General features: G+C 40.7%; 1 protein-coding gene across 1 annotated transcript in view; it reads right to left on the reverse strand.

The window, feature by feature from the left end:
• Ccny (cyclin Y) overlaps nt 1-17,912 on the reverse strand; it is a 93,419-nt gene that overhangs the window by 10,359 nt on the left and 65,148 nt on the right. Inside the window, exons 5-8 of the mRNA XM_057754208.1 lie at nt 15,176-15,211; nt 11,653-11,710; nt 11,442-11,561; nt 3,739-3,905 (exon numbers count right to left, since the gene is read on the reverse strand). Coding sequence (XP_057610191.1) covers nt 3,739-3,905; nt 11,442-11,561; nt 11,653-11,710; nt 15,176-15,211 — 381 coding nt within the window. The remainder of the gene's footprint in view (nt 1-3,738; nt 3,906-11,441; nt 11,562-11,652; nt 11,711-15,175; nt 15,212-17,912) is intronic.

Consider the following 17,912-nt stretch of genomic DNA (forward strand, 5'->3'; position numbering starts at 1 on the left):
AGCAGTGTAAAATACAATTACTTTTCTTTTAACAAGATATGGAAAGCCGGGCGGTGGTGGCACACGCCTTTAATCCCAGCACTCGGGAGGCAGAGGCAGGTGGATCTCTGTGAGTTCGAGACCAGCCTGGTCTACAGAGCTAGTTCCAGGACAGGCTCCAAAGCCACAGAGAAACCCTGTCTTGAAAAACAAAACAAAAAAACAAGATATGGAACACATAGAACTTTTGCAAGAGAACTATTACTACATGCACCATAATGCTTTCAAATCAGGAGGAAGCAGTTTCCTTCAAGGAAACCTCATTATAATATCTAACTGCTTAAGATACTGGGGATCCAACAAAAGAATATATTCTTTTGTCATCAAAATAATCTCTTTTTTGTAACTAGTGGAGGCCCAACCCAGAATCTTAGATGTGTGAGGCAAGCCTTTTGAGCTCTATCTTCAGCCCCCAAACAATTCTTTGCAATGAATTTCAGCTGAATGAACCCTGGCCAAATTTTCTAGGTGTGTGTGTGTGTGTAGCAAAGTACTTGTATTTCAAGGAAAAAAGTCATTTAAAAACATTATAGTTGAAAGAAACTGCTCCCACGAGAAGAAATCGAAATTCTGGCCTTACTACTTAATAGTCAACAGACTTGGGCATTCTTAATTTCTTGGTACCTTAAATTCATCTCGATGGAGATAATACCAGCACTTATGGGTAACCATGAGCCATCAAAAACATACAAAAGCTGTTCCTTTGTGTCTAGGATGTATTCAGTAAATTGCAGAAATATTACTGTTGATGCTGCCATCATACAGTCCAAGCAGCTTTTCATATCATGGTTATTTTAAACTTCATTATACCTGGAATTTTAAAGTACATGTAATTTTTACTCATCATTTTTAGACAGGGAGAGAATGAATTAAGAAATGAATATTCTGGCCTTCTTCACAGCCTAGAGACTAATACACAGCACCCCCCCACACGCCATGTCAGTCAATGCCTTGTTCATCTATATTGTCTCCCTTTTTTGTAAGCATCTAGGTTATAAGTAATAACTGTATGCTGAAGGTAGTCTCAGTTCAGCAGCTATTTTATTCTAAGTGGATAGATATAACTGTACAAAGAACTCAGGCACCTCTACCTCACAAAGTCCCAAGTCATTATTCATGCTCACAAACAGGAAGCGTCAAGCAGACACATTCCTTGGCATGCAATAAAGAGTTGAAGGTTATCAGGGATCTAATGAAAAAGTAATCCCTAAGAAGAAGCCTGGGCTAGAATTGCATGCACTAAGAACTTGTCTCCCGTGGGTCAGAATGACAGTGCTTTAGAAGCTTCTCTCATTCTTTCACCCTGAAATAAGGTAAAGAACTTTGTTCTCCTATGAAATCAGCTAATAAAAACTTCCTCTTACTGTGACAAAACAGCAGACACAGAAAGGGCTCACAGACACAGAAGCAAAGCTGAGTCTGTGAGCTTTGATGGGTATCACAGAATAAGGTTTCACTGAAGCAGGAGGCAGTAGTGAGGGAGGCTGGTAAGGATCTGAGGCCAGCATGTCAATATGCCTACAGTCTGGTGACTTTCCCAACAGGCTGCATAAAGATTCTCACTCTAGGCTTATTGGGCTCAAGAATGTGGCACAATTGGGATACAGCTGGTAACCTCCTGTTAGAAACTTCCTCAGGGAGCTTAGCTAAAGAGCTAAGCCAGGCAAAGAATGCCAGAAGTGATAACCAACTACAACTGACTCCAGGTAGTTGGGAGAGCTGAGCGCTTCTGTGACTTCTGTGTGTAGGTCCTCAACTGATAATTCTCATAGTCAGCTAGGAAATCCTCACATGGCCCTGGAAGCCAGGTGGACAGCTCTTCCCACATGGAGACACCTCCACTGGGCTTGAAGAAAGAATGGAAGGATGAACCAGGCTGTGGTGGCACACACCTTTAATCCCAACACTCGGGAGGCAGAGGCAGGCGGATCTCTGTGAGTTCGAGGCCAGCCTGGTCTACAAGAGCTAGTTCCAGGACAGCCTCATAAAAGGTTTCTACAGAGAAACCCTGTCTTGAAAAACCAAAAATAAAAAAAAGAATGGAAGGATGATGCTGGTGCACATCAAGCCCCAGGAATACATGGATGATTTTTAGTATTTGAACTTGTCAAATATACCAAAACTTGGAATGTGCTTTCTGAAGCCAAATGGACACATGTTATTCTAGCTACTGAGTTTCTTGGGTTGGGCTCGTTGATCACAGAGGAGCATGGGCTTTGTTATGGTCTGAAGTGACAAAGGAGTCCAAATACAAACCCCCAAAGGAGTATTTACCTGTTAAAAGTTTCAGTAAATACTTTCACAAAACTGGAAAGTATTTCCAGCACCTATTCATGATCACAATGACAAGAAATACAGTTCACTATATGTCCAGAGGCAGGTTCCCTGCGGGGCTTGACAACATTTAGCCAAATTTATTCACTCTATGTCAGGAGCCATGTAGCCTAGTCTTGGATCAGCATATGACTACCTGTCCAAAAGGTTTCCTTGGGGCAAGGCACCCATGGAAATGGATTCTTATTTGGCAAGGACCAATAAATCCATGGATCAGGATAGGAATTTGCAAAATTCATGAAATTGGAACGCTCTTTTCTCTCTCATTATATTGTTAATTCTTTGGGCAGCTTATAGTTTTCTTTGTCAGTCACACTTGCAACAGCTGTAATTTTCCCTAAAAATTCTGCTCTTTTTTGAATATTTTTCTCTAAGTTTCAGTAGGCAGCTAATGCTTCTCAAATCTCTTATCTGGAATTACTAACCACAGCACCTAATCCTGGGAACTTTTCTGACTCAATAAAGACAGTTAGGTACATGTGAGAAAACAACACTTGGAACATTAGCCATGTCTCACAGTTCTCTGGAAGGGGCAGTAAGGCATGCATACATAGAGTAGGAGAAAAGTCTCCGGAATACACAGTGCCAACCACTGAGAATGAGTTCCCTGGGCACCAAGCATATAAAATCAATGATAGGATCTAGTATGATTCAACGGGGGAAAATGCAACGTAAAATATGGGATGGAGAGATCCATCTTTGCCACACACAGGAGTTTATGTTGGTGGAAGAAGTATGGGATAGTGAGATGGGAAAGAGTGCCTTAGTAAAGTCTGCCTTTTACAGAGAGATCAAGACATGGGACCCTTCTGTGAAGAAGAAAACTGTAGAAAAGCATATCTTGTAGACATGGAAGAACTGTTTGAGTTTGAACACAGTTGTCCTTGAGGCTTTGTGTGCCCATGTCTATTACTTTTTAACTTTGTAACCACAATAGCTGCCAGCTGATGGAAGTGTCTGGCTCATTATATGGTTAAGCCTGCAAAAAACACTGAACTCTATGTCTAGAATAAGATTTTGTAGGGGGTAGGAAGGTATATTTGGGGAAACATACAGGGAAACAATGGGGGCTTTCATAAAGTTTATGATGTATTTCTTAAAAGTCAAAAATAGAAGCCAATAATAAAGCTGTCCATGTAAGAAAAGGTCTGTTTAAGTATAAATAAAGACAGCTTGAGCTATTTGGGGTTACCTGCGGGCAATTCACTTGGTGGTCAGAAATTTTCCTTCATCCAACACCCCTTCCCTATCTCAGGACCTGAATACAAGCCAAGGCTGGACCCAGCAGCTAGACTGTACAGGCCATCCAAAAGAGGCATGCTCTGCCTCTACTCAGCCCTGAAACAGAGTGACGGCCACACTTACATGTCCTCCACTGTGATGTCTTTCAGGATCTGGCAGTAATCTACATTCCACACAGCCTGGTCATCCCACACCTTAGAGGCCAGCAGGATTGCCCCTAGAACAATGCGCTTCCAGTTGGCTGGACAGATGTCAATCTCTGCATACGTCAAGAGCCTTTCAAGGTATACCTGAGGAGAAATGAGGAAGCCAGTGCTAAGTGCCTTCAAGTTGTCTCTTCCACCAAAGTAAACTCAGCATAAATCCCACCTCAACAATCCTTTAGGCAGGGGCTACCTGGACATACTTATTTCTTTATATGACTATCTGCTATAATCAGTTAAAAAAAAAAGTCTTGAAAATGATGTCATTTATAAGAGCAAACAAATTCAAGGGCAATGACAAAAATATATTAAATATACATAAAAATTTGTTGAACATACTTAAAATATAAATTAAATATCTATTTAATTTTTAATCTATTTTTTCTTTAATTGAAAATAGATATTTTTCTCACAAACTATATTCTGATTATAGTTTTCCCTCCCTCTATTCCTCCCAGTTTCTCTCCACCTCCTATTTCATCCAGATCTTCTCCCTTTCTGTCTCTCGTTAGAAAAGAAACAGGCTTCTAAGGACTAATATTATAAACTATAGTAAGATAAATCAAACACATATTGGGATTGGACAAAACAAACAACAAAAAGGAAAGGAGCCCAAGAGAAAGCATAAGAAAGAAACAAAGAACTCCTCCTTTGCACACCCAGGAATTGCATAAAAACACTGAACTGAAAGCTGTAACTGTCCAGGATGCAGTGGTATTTCATTTGTATTTTAGTAAATAAAACTTCCCTCAAGATCAGAGAGTAAAACAGTCCCACTGGTCAGTCTTATAGACAAGGCAGTGTTAACACACACCTTTAATCCCAGTAGCCACACTAGTTGCCACAGAAACTGAGTGCACATGCCTTTAATCCCAGCCCTAGAGAGGATTATAACATGGGAGGAAACACCTCTGAGGCTTAGTCTCATTCTGAGATTCCTGGAGGCAGGTCGCCATTTCAATCTGAAGTAGAGGTAAGAGTCAGAGGCTGGCTGCTCTGCTTTTCAGATCTTCAGTTGGAATCCCAATTTCTGTCTCTGGGTTTTTATTACTCGTGCTTCACCAGGACATACTTACTTCTAGAAGGCTGAAAGGCCCTGAGAGTCTTATTAGGATTAGGCTGGAGGTCACAAGCTGTGACAGTGAAAACGTAGCTGATCTTGTAAATATTGAGGCTGGTATAAATTCCAACAGCTACAGGTCAAAATATATTCTCACATAAAGAATGTAAAGGCTACAAACCTATGCATTTTTTAATCTACAAGGTATTTCACACTCAGTCTTTGTTAATTTCCAAAAAGTCACTGACCTATAGAGTAATTTTATCTTTAAAAATCACTTTTGTGTATGTGTGACGTGTGAAGGTGTGCCGTGCTGCAGAGGTGGAGGTGAGAGGACATGCTCATGCAGTCAGCTCTCTCCTTTCGTTTTTCTGTGGGCTCTGGAGATGGAAGGCAGATCTCCAGGTTTGGCAACAAGTGTTTCCACCTGCTGAGCCATCTTGCTGGATGTTACAGAGGTTCTATTTGTGTTTTTGTAAAGGCAGGGTAGCACAGTAGTATTTGATGGGAACAGCAAAAGGCATAAAGCCAGCACAGCTGCTTGACAAAGATCCAGCACAGCTGAGCCGCATGGTAGCTGATGCGCCACTTTTGGTTATGATCTCTGCCTACTGCATACTTGGGGGACTTTTAGTATTTGTGTAATTTGGGTATACTAGGTTAATAGAAAATTTCTTATGACTTATTTATACTTTCTCCAAAGAGTACTGCTTCTAAGCTTCCCCAGGAAAGTTTTGAACATACTATTCTTCCCACTTTTAGGGAGATATCCTTATCTACCTGAAGGTCTTCCTTACGCCTTGGATGCTGTGACACACATAATGAAGCCAGAGGTCTCTTTACGAGACTGTGAGTTACTTATAAACATTCGCCCCTGCACTTAATCAGGAACAAGATAATTAAAACAAAGTAAACTTAAAAAGGTCAACAAGATTCAGTAGGCTAGAAAAGTTGGCCACAGATCAGAAGCCTTTTCCCACTATACACTCGGGCATTTACGTGGACTATACAGCAACAAAGTTAGATTAGCTGAAGTAACCTGTGATAGACACAGAGATTTATACAAAGATGTACAAAGACCAAAAGAGAGAGAGAGAGAGAGAGAGAGAGAGAGAGAGCACGAGCGCGCTGCCAGGAGTCTCCAGGTGGCAGCAGTAACTGTTCAGGTCAGAGAAGGGCTGTGCAATACCGCTGACTGGAAAGTAGCCATTGGAAGGAAAACTATGAATCAGGCTGAACAGAGAGAAGCAGCACTTAAAGTGGGGACCCTCTTGATATAGTCCAGACACTTACAGGAAACTGGTGTGGGAAGTCCTTCTGGACGTGTGTTGCTTTTATTGGTTAATGAATAAAGAAGCTGGCTTGGCCTGTGATAAGGCAGAGTAGAGCTAGGTAGGGAAAACTAAACTGAATTCTGGAAGAAAGAAGGCAGAGTCGCAAGAAGTCATGTAGCCCCGCCAGAGACAGATGGGAGCCAGAACCTTGCAGGTAGGCCATGAACCTCATGGTAAAATATAAAATAACAGAAATAGGTCAATTTAAGAGATAAGAGTGAGCTAGAAATATGCATAAGCTAATTGAATAAGCAGTATTGTAAATAATATAGTTTCTGTGTAATTATTTCAGGAGCCGGGAAATGAACAAGTGACCTCCCACAACAGGAAATGACCTCAAAGTCATTAACAGCAGCCACCTTGGAGGCACCCAAGGCTTCTGGGATGTGCAGTTGGCTAATGTCACAGTCATTAGAAAGAGGAGGTACCAGAGGAAAGAGGCTATGTAAGTTGACTAGATGTTGTGTCTAAGATGTATCAAAAGATGTCCCTAAGTTGTGAGCATGCTGAGCAAAGGAGACAGGACCGGACTCTAAACCTGAGTCTGAGCAGGCAGAACAGATCCAAGGCCCGAGGTGAAGAGCAACAGAGGCAGGGAAGCTCCTTCCCTGGTTTGAAGCTGGAGACAGAAAGATGGGGTAGGATCGGGTGGGGAGAGGAGTGAGTAGAGGCTTATTCTCTTTGCTGGCTCATTCCTGTATGGAGAATGAAAGGCTACTTCACACACTTCTAAGTACCCAGGAAGAAAATGGAATTTCTGTCTCTCATAGTGACCAACAAAATAAAAGTAAGGAGTTCAGGATGAGTGATAGGAAAGCAGTAAGACTGAAGACTGGCTGGGTGGTGGTGGCGCACGCCTTTAATCATAGCACTTGGGAGGCAGAGGCAGGCAGATCTCAGTTAGTTGGAGGCCAGCCTGGTCTACAGAGTGAGTTCCAGGACAGCCAGAACTGTTTCACAGAGAAACCCTGTCTCGAAAAATCAAAAAGAGTGAAGGCTGGGGTGAGGGTGTTGGAGATGTGGAGGAAGAGGGTAAAAGAGAAATTTTCTTCTAGAAGTGAAATCTTGGCTGTTTGAGGAAAGCAAAAGTCAGTGAGGTAGGGTTCCTGGGCTAGCTCCTCTAATAGCATCCATCTCCTTCCCCTGAGCCAGATATAGGAAAATTGTTCTACCCAAAGTTGTTGAAAAATCAAGGGTTTCCCACTGCCCTTCCCACTGAAGCAAGCTTTGCCAGGTATGTGCAGAAGACAGTGTAACAGTTGCCCTGTTCCCATAGATCACTGTTCTGTTTTCAGTGATTCACTAATAGATATCAATTTTTAAGATCTTGAAGATGTAGATTTTTATATACTACTTTATAACTACTTTCTGACACCATGTGTTATGCAGGATGGACTGGGACACACTCTGAACACAAAGGAAAAACTGTTAAGAAAAGAAACATCTTTCTGCTTCTTGGACACAGGGCTTCACGGTGTGACTCGTGATGACTTGGAATATACCCACAGCCCAGGCCAAACTTGAATCTTCATGTTTCCACTTCCCCAGTGCTGGGACTACAGGCGTAGTTGTGTGCCACCATACCCAGCAAGAACTAACATTTCAGATTCCAAAGAGTCAGTAAATGTGTAAAAGACTCTGGACTTACTGAAGTAATAAAAATCTGGACATATTTCAGTCTAGTTTGTCTTTTTCCTCTCTCTTCCTAGAGTAAACTCGTAAGTTCCTGATGACAGAAGATTTGTCTCGATCCAGTGTGTGGTACCCTGCACAAGGCTGGGACAGAGTGATGGTCCCAAAGTGTCTATTTTTAACACACCCTCAAGCCCATTAGACAACCATAGATGACATATACTTAGAACTGTGAGCTGCCTCGGTGGGACAGGAATAATATAGCCTTAGTGCAAAAAGATTCAGCAGAAGTTAATGGGGAAAATGAGTATATACCATGACGTTCAGGAAAGAACTGGCACAAACAGAGCAAGCTAAAGAAATGAGGTTTTGAGGGGCAGCTCAGAGTAACAAATAATTCATTCTTTTGAGTTACCCATAAGAATCGGAGGCCATCTAGGGAAGACCAGGAAATCACAGGGCAGAGCATGGACTGCTCTACAAGAATCTTTGTGGCTGGCTCTGAATATCTGCCACAAGGATGAGAGTCTGGTGTTGACTATACAAACGAAAGTTACAAAAAGTTCAGAAACAACTTCTGGATATCCCAGTTTTAGATGGTATTTATCGTACTGGAACACCAGCAGTGAGGTAGTATTTTAGACCATGCTTTTTATTTGTATAAAAATAAATAACTGGGTGGGCCAGTTTCACTTTCAGCTGGGCATCCTAGGGAACCTGGGTTATACTTTCCCAAAACTTGACAACAGACTCTTCGCATTCTCTACAGAACAGACGTCATGTAAAACTATACTGAAAGCAAAAAACAGAAAATGGAATACCTAAGTCTCTTATCTCATAGAAACTGGAAGCAGGATGCGACATCCCCCACATCATGGTAAGAGTTTCTGTGCACCTGAGTTGGGTTAGCCTTTGTAATAAAATAATTTCCACTGGCTCAGACAGAAAGGTGGCTATGAAATTTTGAGCTAAAACTACCTTAGTTGATGGATACTAGTAACACACTAGATATTGCCTTAAAGAACCAACATGTTTTATGACATGCTATTCATATCAATTAGGGCTTAATGAAGGAAGGAGACATCACTATAACATCATCATAACATGTTACATGTGAGGAAAGCAGCTGTTACACCACAGGAGACAATTACAGTGAGCACATCTTACCAGCATGTGATTCAGCAGAACTTATCATATTTGGGAGGGGGGTCCCCATTAGTATATTTTAATTCTATACCAAGTAAAGTAATATCCAACTGATTTTTATGAACAGTATCTCTAGAAAGTGCTAACAGGATACTGTTCACTTAAAACTTCATACTACAGTCAAGTGAAAGACTGTCCTAACGAATCTCTAGACAACACAGTTTAGTGCCAACTCTGGAGCTATAGAGTACTCTGTTGACTGCAGACAAAGAAAAGTTTTCAAAGGCATTTTGGGATGGGAGATTAAATGCAAACTCACCAAATCAAAGACACACACAAACACAACTCCAACAAAGATAAAATTATTCCAACATGAATTTAAAAAATTATGCAAGGTCAGGTATATAGTCTGAATTCAAACATGACACAATTTCTTTTTGGGTGTTAATCCTGTAGTCTTATAGCTATTTGGTTTAGCCCAACAGATACGGCTCCAATAAGGCTAAGATCAAGTCAGCAACATAAGTTCACAGTTTCATTCCACTCCCAGTTATATTCTAATTCATATATTGTCAGTCTATGTTAGGGCATGAGAACTATTATCCAAACTCTCAGCACTCACTGATGTTCTACAGATTCTAACTTTTCCACTTGGATTTTTAGTACTTGATGCTATATATATGTGTGTGTATATATGTGTATATATATGTATATATATGTGTATGTATATATATATTTTTTCCAGTACACTCAGGATGGCAGCTCACTGACAGAGCTATTGTGCGATTTGATCCCTAGCACTGCATCATTGCCCCTTCCTGCCTCTCCCTCCCACTTCCTCATTTCTCCCTACCCCTTACTTCCTAGGATTTTTGTGTTGCATAGGCTGGCATTAAACTTCAGGGCACAAGTAATCCTCCTGCCTCAGCCTCCCAAGTATCTAGGATTCCTACTGCATGCCACCAAATCCAGATAAATTCTTTACCAGTTCATAATACTTTGTTATAGAACAAGTCTGAAAGTCTTTGAAGATTCCCTACAGTAAAAATGGAAACACTGCTTTAGTTGCTTTGGAGCTTTTACTGAAAGCTGGATGAGCAAGCATTAACTAAGATTCCCACTTGGAAGCTTGGTTCTTTCTGCTCTTCCAACACTATTTCTATATAGCTAAGAGTGACTACTAAAAAAACTTCAAACCTACAGGCACACATACAAACTTCTTAGAATTTGTAATCAGAGGAACACTCTATCTTTTGCTCTTTAAAGGTAATCTTTGCAGATCTGGAGACTATCCCAATCATGAGGTATCAGGAGAGCGGCATATACAATAGTGAAATCAAGGTTTCCTGCTTCCAAGACTGCCATGAGGGGAAAGAGAACAGGGAGAGGACAGAAGGAGAAAGATGAGGAACATTTAAGATGATCAACTCACAATGTTGGTATTTTTTATCATGAATGGAAATGTCACAGTGAAACATACTAATCTGTATATTATTTATAATAACTCAGTTTTCTTACAGCATAAATTTTACCCTTAATCTCATCAATGGTCTCCTGATTTTTCAGCCCTTCTTTTCTGGAAACCATACTGCTGAATTCCTGTTTTGTAGTATAAATTCTTGTTAGGAAACAATGCATGTACTCCCCAGTTGGATCTCAGAACCTACGGCCATTCTAGATCAGTAAGAATTATATGGACAGGTCTCACCCTGTAGCCAGCCAGGCAGTGAAGAACCATGAACCAATACATAAATGAGCAAATGGCTAACTGTTGAGTTAGTCCAGGACATAAAAACTAGTGTGGAGAGACTCAGGGCCAAGTCTTCTGTTAGACAACAGTCTCCCCAGAAACTAGGGAGCCAGAGTCTGTTCTCCTGGCATGCTTCGTAACAGGGAAAGCTCACTTCTGAGTGACATGCAGTGTAAGGGTCAGGGATGATGAGGGTCCACTCTTACACCTAGTTCCTAAACAACCTCAAGTTTTAACATCCTAGGAATAGTTTTTCATTCCTAACTTGAGCCTTAAAATGCAGGTTTCCATACTATCTGCATGTCTAACAGACACATTTATACAAAACAAATCAGAAGCTAGTCATAGTTACTAGGCCATAGATACACATAATTCACTGACATTTCACCACATCTTGTATGTATGCCTGACTACATTCTATTGTCATTAAGATTATTGTGGGGAGTGAACAAAAAGAAACCAGACATTGGTTGAGGATGTTCTTGGTCCATAGTACCTTACATCAGCCCTGTGGGAGTCATCCGCATTGAAAAACCTCAGCACTGACAGGTTTTGAATGGGACATCATACGTGACTTTCGAATGGGACTTTCAAACACTCCACACTCTGAAGATATCCATTCTCTAGTCTCACAGAAGACGTAAGCTTCTACAAGTTTACTCAGGGTCACCTGGTAAAGAGTCTCTGCAGGTCGCACTCACCAGTGTGACAATGGCACATTCAGCTGTCAGCTGAGCAGCACTGAACAGTGTCCGAACGAACCGGTAAATCTGCTTCTGCTCTGGGTTGTGTTTGTCATAATCTGGTGGCACTTCGGATTTCTAGAAAACAGGAAGTTTTCAGATGACTGCCACCTGACAGGACCAAGAACAGATCACTAAACCATCTCATGAAACACAAGAAGGTGATTACCGAAAGAGGGTGGAGGTTTTCATCAAAAATATCTAAGAGCATCCTTCCATCTGGGTCCCTAGTGAGGAAAAGCAATAGAAATCAGAGTTTACTTTCTGTAGAATAAATGTCACTCAAAATGAAACAAAACACATTTCAGTTCAACAGACAGAAACTGCAAAATTTAAGAGACACTGTTGGTTATTTGTCAATAATGGAGTTATTTTTTCCAGGTACAGTATTAAATCATTTTTGTTGCTGCTGCTGCTGTTGAATCCACAGAGATAAAAACCTCAAGGTGAATTATGCAAAAATGTTGGTTTTTCCAAATTTTCCCTCTCAATTTCTTAGGTTAACATACAGAGTAATAACGGGTTTCATCTTGACATCTTCATACATGTGTCATTTATGTTGTTCTTGTTCATTCCTCTTCCACATTCCACTTCCCCATGTTTTCTCTCCAACTCTGGCTGCTTTTCTTTTCTTTCTTTTTTTTAAGATTTATTTATTTATTATGTATACAACATTCTGCCTCGATGTATGCCCACACGCCAGAAGAGGGTGCCAGATCTCAGTACAGATGGTTGTGAGCCACCATGTGATGCTGGGAATTAAATTCAGGACCTCTGGAAGAGCAGCCAGTGCTCTTAACCTCTGAGCCATCTCTCCAGCCCCCCCCCCCCCGCCCCCGGCTGCTTTTCTTCCTACCCTAGTCAATTCCTGTCTATTTTTTTTAAAATCTCATGTATTCCACTTCTGTTTTCCATCTTCTCTCTCATGATCCCCTATGATTTTCAAATAAACCAAATCTAAAATGATCTAATTTTAACATCATTTTTTCTGACTGTTGGTAACCATATGTTGGTTAATGTGAAGCAGTATGGGGGGAAGGGGTATGCAGCAGGCAACAAATATTAGTCTTAAATGCTCACAAGACACACTAAGAACTCCAGCAATAAAGGAATCGAGCCTGAGACATTTCTAGCAGTACTCACCTGTACTGGATCACGTGATTATACTATGGCTTTTATTCTGAACACACTATACACATACTGTACCTTGCAGCCCCACAATACCAAGGAAACTGCCTGAATCACCCAGCTGGGACTTGAGACTACTGGAAATTATGAACTGTAACGTTTTTTACTGTACATACAAAGGTATTTGACCTTATAGAAGCATAATGGTTTAATTAAGAAAAATAAAGAATTTTAGTATTTTCCTACTGTCATGTCTCAGCATGGCAACATCAAACTTAATGTCTCTCTGGATTATGGTGTGTTATAAGATCTGATCTTAGAAAATACAGTATGAGTTGCTGACTTGAATTTCATAAACTACCATGCAGTAAATCTGGTATAAGAAAGAACAGAATTTTCAGCAATTTCTGAAATGGTACTAAACACACTTCTATTTTGTATTAGGTATATATGTGAAGCAGCATCTGCACCATTAAAAATTATGAAAGTAACAACAAATCCAGAAAAACGTTCAAAAGTTTTCATGCCCTGCAGTATAAATATTCAGCTAAAATTTCTTCATGTAAAAATAAACAAGCACATCTATCACACAAGTCTGCAAGTTTGTTTTCCTTCTAATAAATGGTAAAATTACATTTCACACTGTAGTAAGTTTCTCATCAGCATGTGTGGTTTGTGTATCAATTTTATGAAGTAATACAGAAGGACTATGAAGGGAACAATGTTTACAAGCACTGGGCCTTACAGTTGACAAGGCTACTGGCCATTGGTCTACATGTGGCAAATAGGGCTGTAGCCTCTGGTCCACACAGCACCTTAGGATGCTGATCTCAGGTATACAGTACTTTGTGCTGTTAGCTTCAGGTTCATATAGTGCTTTGGGTTACTGGTGTGTGCTCCACACAGCACCTTGGGCTGGTTTCTGATCTCATAATGCCTTGAACTACACAGCACTTTGGATCACTGCTGGCTTGGGATATACTTCACTGAAGAGGGCATGCTTAACATCTATGGAACTCTTGGCTCAATTCTCAACCACAAAACAAGAACAAAGAAATCTCTTAAAGATGCTAAGCTGGCTTAAAAGAACATCTGCATCTCACTACTGGTCTTACATATAGTTTCAGCTTTAGTGTTTTCAAAGTTTGAATTTGTACCACAGAAATGATAGGACAAAATCTGCACTGCTACTGATATCCCAGCTCAGATGCCAAAGCTGCTCTACCTGTCTTACATGTAAAATGTCTGCTTCACAGAGCTGTGCTTCCCTAACACTGCTCCCCAGACACTGCCATCTACATTGCACTCCATGGCCTCTCAACTCTCCCATGTGCAAACAGCCTGAGGAGTTATGGGGCCTGTCTCGCTCTGCTTCGTGGCCCTTCCTGTTCTCAAACTAGTTTTGTACTTAATATTATGTCTACAAACATACCACATCAGTTACTGAAATGTGACTGTAGTTAAGTGGCCTCTGTGTTTATGAAAATTAAGTGGGTACATTGAAAAAGTCCAATAAAAGGAAATCACTGAAAAAAAGTTTGGTACATTTCATGACAAAAACCTGAAATGATCTACACTCAGTGCTCTGCAGACAGTGTTCAACTTCTCAATACTGGGGAAAACATGTTTGGAAAAGATGAATTACAGATATGGCTTAAGGCGCCAGACCTGAAGCACAATTAAATTAGCAAACAAATCAATTATTATATTTTTCTTCCTTTTAAATTATTTTTATATTTTTAATTATTTGTCTGTGTGTCTGTGCATGTGAGTGCAGGTGACCATGCAGAGGTCAAAGGTGTCATATGCACTTGGAGCTGGAGCTATGAGGCTGTGAGCTGCTCAATGTGGGCATTGGGAACCAAACTCAGGTCCTCTGCAAAAGCAATGAACACTTTTGACTGGTGAATTTTCTCTACAAACCCTATTTCCTCCTTTAAAAAAAGTGTGAGTGTACCTGTGTGTACGCCCACATGTGGAGTTGCCCCCATGGAGGCCAGAAGAGGGCATCATATCCCTTGGAGCTGGAATTATTGGTGTTTTCAAGCTGTACAATATGGGTGGCTAAGAGCCAAATTCAGGTCTTCGTGACTGAGTAACAAGAACTCTTAAACTGCTAACTCACCTTCTCAGGTTCATTTTAAATACTTAACTATTTAAGAAAGATCTAAAATCCAGTTTTACCAGACTCAGCAAATTTATATAACCAGTGCAAGATACACTTTTATCAGGAAGAGCTTTTATCATATTTTGTCAAAATTTCCCACTGAATTCAAACTTAACCTAGGATTTTATAAAACACAGAATTCTTAATTATGTTGTACAGAAAACAACCAGTGAAGAGGAATTCTAAGCCTTCTCACAAGGTCTGCTCACAGCACCAGTCACCAGATGTGGTGCTCCTGGTCCAGGAGGAGCTCCGCTCTTCCCTGGCACTCTGGTGTATTAACCTGTAGAAGGTCTATCAAAACACGAGTTAACAATATAAATTCAAGGTTAAGAACGAGAAGAACATAACAAGACAACATGTGATACTTTTAGCGCGGAATTACATGTCCACATACCTGTTTTTGATGTGGTAATATATCGCAAGAGCTACACTGTAAAACAAAACATAGAAATTCAGTGTTCCATAAACACACTCACCATTTCACGTACTAGACACTATCAGACAGAGATCACTAAATTAAAAGCCACACAATCCATCTGTAAAGCCCCATTTCAGTCAGAGTTTTGATTATGATCAAGTTGACCGGCTACCTTAAAAAAATAATATTCCTGTGAGTTCGAGGCCAGCCTGGACTACAAGAACAAGTTCCAGGAAGGCTAAGACTGTTACACAGAGAAACCCTGTCTCATAAAACAAAACAATCAACTGACCAAACAAAAAAATCTAAAATTCTTTCTACTCCTTTTGTCTTATTTTAAAATAGAGAAAAATGCCTCCAAGTTATTTTCTTAGCCTCTAAGAACAAATCCTTTGCAGGACTGCAATGTGCTCCACTTCTCAAGAGAATAGAAATGGCCTTTCAAGAAACAACCAGAGGTAAAGATGATGGGAGGGGTGGCAACAGAGACCTAAGCCAGGTTCTGAGATCTCCAAGAAGCTTGGGTGTGTACTACATTTACTGAGACTGAACCAGACGCCCCCAGCACAGGCTTATATTCTGATTCACATCTCTTCCCAGACCCATAGACTTACATGAACTCAACTAAGTGTGAAGATACTTAAGACCAAGGGGTAACAGTAACAGGTCCTTCTTCCTAAAACCTCTAAAGGCATCTGAGCTGATGGCGGTGGGGGTGGGGTATGGAAGAGGGCTATGACTTAGGTGAAAGGGCTTCAGAGTTAAGGTAATAATGTTTTCAGAGTATCTTCCTGTACATTCAAAGCCCTACCACAGACCCTATATTCTAAATAAGACATATCAGGTTCAAACAGCAGATAAGGATTTCTGACTTGTGTAAGTTGTGACCTCTTCTTTTACTACATCATCTTTAGAGAGAAGAAAAGCACTGCTTAGTTATCAATTAGTTACAATGTGGTGGTGAGAGTCACCTCAAACCTAATGACTGATTTAGTTATTAACTAGAATTAATAGCTTGCTCCCCATTCTTCCCACAAAGGCAATGGCATTAGAGACATAGGCCACATAAAAAAGATTTGTAACTGCGGGTAACACACCTGCCTTCTCCTTAGTCAGAGCTGTATGAGCAAGGATATGGCAAACCTAACATCTCTGGTGGTCAATAAGAAGCAGCTGTCCTAGATGACCACGCTGGTGAGGCATGAACAATGGAATACAATGGACTCCCCAGGTTCCCTCTGCTCTTCGTTAGCTACCATTTGTGACAGTTCTAGGATTTAGCATGACTGTGGAGCTGTGGAGATTGGTAAGTCTAGCTCCATATGACAGATTTGGCATTTAAACTAGCGATAGGTAACCTAATAAGTAAAGACTATATTCCCTCAAAGTACAAGTCACCATTTCACTTCCCCTACATTGGCTCCACCCTAACCCTGCAGCCTATCTCCCAGTAGAGCCCACCTTTCCACTTCTCCCACTGTTAGACTCATCCCCCAAACCTCCAGTCATCCTGGCCCCAGCAAAATTTGCAAATTCTCTTGTCAATTTGAGCAATCCCCAATTTATAGGGGTGCTGTCACACCAAATCAGTTTATGAAATAGTCAATGGTTTAGAACTCAAAAGTATTCTCTGAAAAGAACAGCAGATGGTTTAGGTAATACATGTTATGCCCAAGATATCCAGAATATCCACAACAAATATAGTTTTAATGATTGATCAATTCAATGACAAAGATGAGGATAAGAGGGTATTGGACTTGAGAGAAAAAAAAAATCAGAAAGGGAAGGGGATGTTCCTTTTTGGTAAACGAGGGAAAGGTTAGATGAATTGGGGGGGGGCTCATAGCTGGCTGTTTTGTCTACCCTCTGCTTCTTCTTTCCCTTTTGAGTGTTTTGTGATGCAGAGCTACTGTTTGGATTCATCAGGTTAATTACTACCTTTAGGTTTTGAGTACTTCATCTCCTTGACCATGGGAGCTAATTACAGTCCTCAATACCTGAACTGAGGCAGTGATTGTCACATAACTGTAAACAGTGCCTGCAACTCAGAAAACTTGGCCCATGAAAACAGACCATTTTATAGGTAGCAATTTTAGTACTTCATGTGCTAATATGGGTTTTTTATTGGATGTTATAATGTAACAAACAGAGATAAAATGTCCCAGACTTTCAGTCAGGCTGTTGAACCCAGGCCCTAATATAAAAGTTCTTTGAGATCCCTGGCAGGGATGGCTGCTGTCATTATGCTGATGGGCACAGGACAGTAGAGGGAAAATCAGCTCTTTGCCTCTGTACGTGAGAAAAGTGAATCCCCCCCCCCCACACACACACACTCACTCACAAATGTGACCCAAAGACTCCCCCTTCTTCCTTTCAAGTCCATTTTAAGAAAAGGATCTGAGGCCAAATGTAGAAAGATGCCCCCTCAATCCTCCAGCAGCGGACGGGATCTTGGCTAGACCACCCTACTCTCAGCACAGCCTGTCTCCATGCGGGACTTGGAGGAGAAAGGTCTCATTTCATTTAAAAGTCAAAATACTATTGGCTCTATGCCAGGATGGCTTCAGTCAAAACTGAAAGGGAAAATTGTACATACTTAAACATGATAAAAAGAACATATTTTAGGACATCAAGATTTAATATAAGGTAAAATGCTAGTTTCTTTATAAAAATAGAAATATGCACAAATATTCTGAATACCCACATCTTAGCT

Source organism: Chionomys nivalis, chromosome 21 (assembly GCF_950005125.1).
Source record: "Chionomys nivalis chromosome 21, mChiNiv1.1, whole genome shotgun sequence".
NCBI lineage: Eukaryota > Metazoa > Chordata > Mammalia > Rodentia > Cricetidae > Chionomys > Chionomys nivalis.